Source organism: Pinus tabuliformis, chromosome 7, assembly GCF_031772625.1.
Source record: "Pinus tabuliformis cultivar Carrire ecotype Pingquan chromosome 7, CPIR1, whole genome shotgun sequence".
Taxonomy (NCBI): domain Eukaryota; kingdom Viridiplantae; phylum Streptophyta; class Pinopsida; order Pinales; family Pinaceae; genus Pinus; species Pinus tabuliformis.
The window spans coordinates 1,651,233,135-1,651,241,855 of record NC_142293.1 but is presented as its reverse complement, the minus strand read 5'-3'; the positions used below and the strand labels follow the sequence as shown (position 1 = coordinate 1,651,241,855).

Sequence of the window (8,721 nt, the reverse complement as noted above, 5' to 3'; positions counted from 1 at the left end):
TTTCACCTGGATATCTTTGTTAAGAATATAAATATACATTTTATAAAAATAAATCAATAATCGAGTTTGTTTAAAAGATAATCTATAATTAAGTCAAATAACCTTCACACATTATACATGGGCAAAGTGGCAACAACATTGTGGGCCATGTTGAGATATAGTGACATTACCGTCGCCAGGTCTCATTTAGAGATAATGAGGTCGACAGCGAAAATTTAGATTCTAATATTTGTTAGAAATATTAGAAGAGAACAAATAGACAATAAAAGCGAAACTTTATTAAAGAAAATACTACAATCATTTAAAGTCGGATTACATTGAAATTGAAACTTTAATTCTTCGTATATTTTTTTATAAAAAATAATAATAAAGTGGCATCACAGTTCGAATATAAAGTGGTTATTAGAAAAATAGAGCGTGCGAAAGAAAGATGGTTCACACAACGCAAAACACTCGATATCTTATTCATCTCACGGATATTACATATATAGGAATATATTTTTTTCTAGATCTGAAAATGGTAGATTCAGATTACTAAAAATATGCAGTATATCTATTAATCTAGGAACTCACACAATACAACTCAGGATAACTTAGAAGTTATGGAAGTATTACTTTCAACACCTTTCTTTAATGCTTACATGTAGAAAATATAAAAAAACCATATTATAACAATAAATAAATATTTATCAGATTTGTTTGATATAGTCATCCCACATCCACTCTGGAATTTTGCAAACTCAGCTGTTTCACCACCATATCTTCAAGCTCTCACTTGACCTCCATTTAAAACGTAACCACCTCTGACCATCATGGATGAACTTTGCTGAATTGATGGTTATCAAACTCACAGGTCAGTCTCAATACTGAACCATCCTATGGAACTGCCACCATCCTATGGAACTGCCACCATTTGTGAACCATCCATCCTATGGAACTGCCACCATCTGTGAACCATCCTATGGAACTGCCACCATTTGTGACTCCACTGCCCTCCGCAACCATTTGTGAACCATCCATCCTATGGAACTGCCACCATCTGCGAACCATCCTATGGAACTGCCACCATCTGTGAATCCACTGCCCTCCGCAACCAGTTATATAGGTTAGTATTTTGGATATAGAATGTCTTCAGCAGACAATTCTACAACTTGACCTTATAAAATAACATGTACTGACTTTATTAAGAACTACTTGTGACTAATGCTCTAAGAACACGACTGGTCTCAGCAACTTGACTTTATTAAGAATTACCTATGACTAATGCTCTAAGAACACGACTAGTCACATTAATCTGTTGAATAATTGGCCTCTTCTTTGTGGTTCTCCATCATTTGATTTTTAACAACAATCTTTTTTTTTGTACATACCAACTAATCACCACAACTTTATTTCACCCACCAGGAAAATCTTTTTCACCACAAAAACATTTACCATAAAAAAACTTTAGTCTTTAATCCTTATTTATCCTTAAACCATGCACACATTAGTCTTCCTAAACAAAACCAAAAAAAACGCTATCATGTACGCCTTTACAAATTTAGTCAAAGCACCCTTCTGCCTGTAAAGAAGCTATTACGCACACCAATTTTTTTGGTTCTTTATTTAGAACACTGCAATCCATACACTAAGGGTTCTCACTTCGAAAAACTGATGCAAAACAGGCAACTGCATATTAGATTACCAATTTTATTGCGTGCATCGAGTGATGGCAGGTGCTAGCTCACGGCTGTTTAGAGATCGTTGGCTTGAATAAGGAAACATATGTTGTTCCTCCTCTAATATTCAATCGAAAATGCCTCAGTTTTGTCCGAAAATTATACTTAGCTCTAAAGTCTATGGATTTCTGATCTAATGGTGTACTGGATACTTGAATAAGGAAACATATGTTGTTCTTCCTCTGATATTCAATCGGAAATGCTTCCGTTCTGTCTGAAAATTATATTTAGATCTAAAGTCTATGGACTTCTGATCTAATGGTGCACTAGCTATAAGACTCGTCTCGGCTGGCTCCTTCGCGCACAAACATACGGATGTTGCACAACAATGTCGATCCGGAAGATGTTAATAATTTTATGGCATGATAATTAAACCCCAATTTAATCTTCAAGTAATCCTAGTCATTTAGATGTGAGTGGAAATGACCCTGACCCATTCAGAACCTAAATCCATGTATTTCCGAACATGTTTTGTAATTTTGTAAGAGTAAAAAATATATTACAAATTTGGGTAATTACAGAAGAATAAGTTTGTTACAGACGGATTAACCAGATCACCCATCGATTCCCATAAACAGCTGCCTGATTTTCAAGACTTCCAAAAAGATTTCGGGACCTGCAGAGAAAATTTTTAACACTCCGCTGACGCAAATCTTTCATTATCGCCCTCCGCCCTGAAGCCACTGACGGCAGGAAAAGTAGGGCAAAGACCATCCAGGAGCTCGCCATTACTGAGACTGCGCTCTTCTGCGATTGGCCGCAGTGTTTTCTCCAAAGGCCGCCTTCTTCCCGCACATAATCTCCGCGGAGGGGCAATTTCTAGCCACTTCCTATCACTTGTTACCGTCGTCTTCGGAATCGCCATTAACAGACACTTACTTTGTATGGAGAAAACAATCTTGAAACGAAAGCCCTAACCTGGACAATACAATCTTGAAATGAATCCGAGATGACAACACCCTAACCTGCACCAAACCCTAAGGACAACACCTGGGCAAACTGCAATCCGAAATGAATTAGTAAAGTGAAAACCGCTTGCAAGCCAGAGGATACGAATTCTTGAGCTGTGAATCCCACTGTGCCTTAAGATGTGAAGTGCAGTGTTGTGGATTTAAAGGGCAGATGGGTTGCTTCCGTTTAACGCGTTTCCAAAACTCCTCCCTACGCAGTGTCGCTGGATCTAGGATGCCGCGTGGGCACGTCTGGAAGCTTCGCATGAATATTCCTACCCACCGCGAAGGGTAGGCACCAGGCGTGTTCCGAACGTCAAGTGCGTTGTCCTTTCAATAGGATATTTCTTCAACAGATTGGGGTCATGTGGACCCAAAACGGATTTGGAACGTGAAAAACGATGCCCTTCTGTCGTTATACATATACACGTTGCTGCAAATGCTAATTAAGCATCTATTCATGTTTCCAAGTTTCATATCTCACAAATTTCATAGAAATTTTAAGGAATAAATTTGGAGAAATACCATATATTTAAGAGTAGGTAGTGATTTAAAAAAAACATGTTTCCAGTTTTAGGATCTCACAATTTCATAGAAATTGTAAACAATAAAATTGGAAAAACACCATATATTTAAAATGAGTTTGTGATTTTAAAAAAGATTCCCTTATTAATTTTGTGTGGAAATTTGCTCCATTAAGGGACATATGCACATGGTCTCATTATAATTGATGCAATTAGTACAAATTTTAGCTCGTTACTAAAGTGTGTGGGAGGACACATGCTAATTATTCAATATAGTGTTAGAGAAATGCTAGCAAGATACTTTCCAATCGTTTTTCATTCTTTCCCAAATTATTCCAAAGTAATTTAATAGTCTCTTTTAGATTGTCAAGCTCCTTAATCAAGAACTTTACTCTAGAGATTACATCAAATACACTTGGGTTGAAAGTGGAATAATTGATGATTAATAGTGTACACCTCACGGTGCACATGAGTGTTATGTGAGATATTTTGACATCTATTGAACTAACAAATGCTATTATTATGTATGGCTGATTCACTTTTCACTAATCATGGCTAGCTATTACTTACAAATATCATCCTCTACGGATGATGGTTGGGATTTCTCTTGGTGTCTAGTTGTTAATAAATTGCACCATAGTATGGGTTGTATTTTTTTCTACTAACTATCAAGTTTCATGTCATGTACTAAATACCTCTTTCTAGACTTCAATGTTTTATATGGTTGGTTGGACTCTTATTTGGAATAACGACTAGTTGGATATTTACTTGCTTTGAGACATGTAATTTGATGAATACACCCTTGACGACTTATTATGAGTAATCCTTAATTGATATGATGTTAATATGATTAGAAACATTGTGATATGTTAATACTTTAGTCTGGTTGATAGGAGATGGTGCTATGGACTTACCATCCCCTTATGTGTGCTTTTACCAAGGGTTGAGTATGATGGATTTAGACACCCATGTGATTAGCTAGCTTGTACTAAGGACTAATATTTCCTAATTAATTATTTATATCATGAAATGATCTTGATAGCCATTAATGATTATTGGATGATGGTTAGCCTTGATTAGTATTTATAAAGTGTTTGACACCACATGCACTTATTGATGTGTTGATATTATGGATATTAATATTGCATGCAGTACTGGTACTCTTAATAATAATGATCTAGCAATGATGCCCATTGATGATGGTTTAATATTTTTGGTCTTGTTCTCATATGATTGATGATATTCACATTTTCGATGCCTTGTTATGATTGGATACCTTTCCTTTGATATGCGTTATGATATTATTATGATGTATACCTATATTGGATAACTCTTCCATTTAATGTCGTTTATAATGTGATTTATGATCCACTCTAGTTAATGCGATACTTCATGTGATTGGTTATATATATATATATATATATATATAGCACTAACCTACTAAAGGGGATATGCACTCAAGGGATGGAACTCCTAACTCAACAAGGTTGATTATTTGATCCTAGTGCCTAAGAGGCTTGGTAAATGAAAAAGGACTTCTGAAAACAACACCTAAAGTTAACTTGGGTAAAAGGTTAAAAGGGAGAAGTGTTGTATTTCACTTTTACCTTGTTTTAGACACTTGTAATTCCACTGAGAAGCCCAAATTCAACCTTGCATGGAGAAGGGGAAGGCCAAGAGACAAATATTCAAAATATGTTACATTGAGAGAATTTTTAAAATAAGATGCTTTACCATCTACTAGGCTTCTTGGTTCATGACGAAATTTTCTTTGGGAGTTAGTATTATTGATGCATTTGAATTATGATATTGGGGAGCTGGACAAAACTATGTTTGTGCTAACTAGATCTATGTGGATTAAGGGTATGGAAGCATATACTTGCAACGTGAAGAGGTTTTAAGGATCAATATGCATGGCTGCTTTCACTGCCTTCTTTTGGGCCCAAATTGTCGGATACCATTATTATGTGATTATGATCACTCGCTAAAGGTGGTAGTAGGATCCTTAATGGCATATTACTACTATTTGGTTGTGATCATTAGCTGAATGTAGTAGTAATATCTATCTTTGAAGGGGTATGTCTCTATTGTTGTGGTTGTGACCACTGGATAAAGGTGGTAGTAAAATTGATGCACACCATATCCTATGGGATTTGAAGGTGCTTCAATTCTAGGGGCCTCTTCAATATACATTGGTTCAACTGTTGTAAGCTTGATTCATTATGTTTTATCACCTTTGGGTTAGATTCATTAGAGTTGATATGAACTATGATTTTTTTACCTCATTGAGAGTGAATCCTGCTTAAGAGGCAATAATCATGAAGATGGTTGCATCAATTAGGTGGGAAATCAACCATTGGTGGAATTTCCCCATTCTTTTTGGAAGAGTAGTTTATGGGATCTATTTATTGAAGATTAGTTTGTGGGATCTATTTTGTTAAACACACATGGGAGCAAGAACAATATGAAATATAATAAGGAGAGTACAATTTTTATTAACAAGAGATATACATTTATAGTACATTATGTGACCGTTGGGTTTCACATCCCAAGGTCTCTTGGACTCCTTTTGTCCATTCGACTTCCACACTAACCCATTGAGGATTAGGTGTCCAACATTCCCCCCCTTAATCCGAAGGGTTATGTATGAGTCCAAGAAGAGAGCTGTAATACAAAATGTGCAAATATGCATGGCAGCACTAGGCTGAATGTGCTCTATGAAATGTTGGTATAAAGGGCGGTGGTTTAAGGATGACCACCAACACTGGAACGCTTAGTGTAGTTCCCGGAACTCTTCCAAAACTGGCAAGAAGCTGGAGTCTTCTGCTAGAGGAAGTGCTCCTATTGTTTTGAAGAGGGAAACCTTCAACCATGAAAGGGAGGTCTCACCCCGCATAAAAGGGAGAACTTCAATCTGAAAAGGGAAGTCTCAACTTGTGATGGTTTAAGGATGACCAACAACTCTGGAATGCTTAATGCAATTCCTGGAACTCTTCCAAAACTGGCAAGAAGCTGGTGTCTTCTGCTAGAGGAAGTGTTCTCAATTGTGTTCCTGGAATGCTTCCAAACTGGCAAGAAGCTGAAGTCTTCTGCTAGAGGAAGTGTCCCAGATTGCCAACTGAAGGCATGTTCACGGGCATCTTTGTCTCTGGCTACAACTCTGTAACTGGTGTGATAGGTTGTGGCTCAGGCTCGCTTGATGTGGCTTTGAAGCTTGTAGATGACCATCATTTCCCCCCCTGTCAGATACAAGGTGAGATGATGGAGAAAACTCAATTGCAAGATTGTTCAATACTCTGGAACAAGTTCTGACATGTCATTTGAATATCTTCTTGGCTGTTGATGCCCATTGCCAAGAAGCGATCCATCCAAGATGAATCTTTGTTCTTGCAGGACGTTTGTTTCTGAAGCATCTATGTGAAGAATGGCTGCTTTTATGACAGTGCTTACATGGATGAAGATCAAAACAGTGATCTTTCAAATGGCCAACTCGGTCATAGTGTTGGCATTTCACGATATGTTGTTGTTGTTGTTGTGGAAGAGGGGCAGAATCTGGAACAGCTGGAGGTTAACTGTCATGAGGAGCAAGTGAACTATCATGAATAAATCCAGCACTCTGAAACTGAATGGGCTTTGAGTAGTCTGGAATATGAAAGGACAAGTCCTTGTCATATCCAAGACTAGTTCTGTGCTTGTTGTGGACAAGTTGTTCCCAAGGTCTGATGATAGGCTTGGGAAGTGCAGACTGAGTTTCTGCATCTGCATGTACAACTGCTGCTTTATTGGGCACTGGATCTGAATGAGCTTCAACAATATTGTCTTGCTGTTTATGGGAGTCTGTTTCAATGTTCTGAACAAAAACAGGTTCAGAATGATGACTCCATTGTTGTAATTCTGCTCGCTGTAGCTGAGATTCAAGCTGCAAAAAATCAATGTTTTCTTGTGCATGTTGTAAAGATGTTTGAATATCTTTGAGAGTGTCTTTGCTGACTTTAACTGTGCTTCCATCAGTAGATAATATTAGAGTGCTTAAAAACTCCAATAATCCATGAATTTTCTCCATTATTCAAACAATCAAATCAATAAATGACCACGTTTCCTACTTTCGTACCAAACCAGAAATCTGACTTGTAGAGCTCCAAAATTTGTGTAGCCTCTGTTAGAAAAGTTCATCAACCGTATAGCCTAAATTAAGTAAGCTCTTGTTTCCAAGCTCAAGCTGCCAACTAGAAATAAGAAATCCTTTTTGTTTCTCCTGGTTAATGGCGTATGGGAGCAACCATAATTAAAAACACACCATAATGTGAGAGACCCTTTACATAGAGTCACATGAGACAGCGTTACTTAAATGGACAACGGTGGTATATGGACAGCGTATGGTTAATGCATATGGAGGTATGAGTGCGAGGACATCGTTAAAAGCAGCGCAATGTTATACAAGGAAACAAATAGAAAACAATGGTATATTAATGAATGGAGACAACGTAAATATCAATGACTAGAGACAACGTTAAACTAATACCAATAATTGAGACAACATATGGTTAACGCTGCGATATCACAAGAATGGCCTCAAACTCTGTCCATCATCTCCTGCTCTGGGTTTCTTGATAACAAAAATATCTGTTGGAAATTCAACTAGAAAAACAAAACGCAGAAACCTGGTGAAGATGCAAATGTGCTACCACCAAATCCAGGTGGTTTATTACCAAAAGGAATGGAAGACGATGTAGCTGGTGTAGATGCAATAGATGCTTGACCAAAGGCAATTGTTTGACCACCTGAAAGTGCAATCATAGAATCGACCCACAGTTTATGGCAGCGTATGGCTCTCCTTTTAATGGCAAAATCGGCCCCAACTTGGTTTGGAAACTTGATGCCCTCGTGGGTATTCTTCAGCCTGATCGTTTAGAGGCAAAGATTTAGCAAGCACACAGTGTTCAACATCGTTTCCCTTGAAGTGTCGTTGCAGCTCTGACTTAATAATATACGTTGCCCAGTGATGAATACTCTGAAATTCTCTTGTGATGGCCTTGGCATCCCCACACAGAACTTACAACAGTCCTGGTATCATTAACAATCCCTTCGTCTAATGGCCACGAGGTGGCATGCGGTCCCACAGGGAAGCTACAACTGCGTTGGTGTACGTAAAGATGGTCTTCGTCTTCTTCAATCTGCCCTTTAAAATTCAGAAACTTGCTTAGGAATTCTCATACCCAACGTAACTAAAGTTTGTTGTCTGTGGTAGACTTCACCCCAACAATTCATACGCTCTTGACTTCAAGCAATACACAACCCAGATTGTATATGATAACTTTGACAGTGAATTCCACATTCAACAAAACAAATTCTGATCCAGGGATGTTTTCTGAATCGGCTAATGATAGGTCACGCCAATAATTTTCTCACGGGCTCCTCCATACAACAGCTGAACGACCATTCTTCGACCTCTAAATTTGATTTGATGCAACAGAGAGTGACTGGATTAATTCCCCTTTTGGCTATTAATTCGTCCCATCAGCAAAGGTG

General features: G+C 37.7%; 1 protein-coding gene across 1 annotated transcript; it reads right to left on the bottom strand.

The window, feature by feature from the left end:
* Positions 1-2,019: 2,019 nt before the first annotated feature.
* Positions 2,020-2,808, bottom strand: LOC149254752 (uncharacterized). Its single transcript, XM_089457083.1, has one exon. It carries the CDS (start codon positions 2,581-2,583, stop codon positions 2,350-2,352), a length of 234 nt encoding a protein of 77 aa, XP_089313209.1. The 5' UTR covers positions 2,584-2,808; the 3' UTR covers positions 2,020-2,349.
* Positions 2,809-8,721: the final 5,913 nt, after the last annotated feature.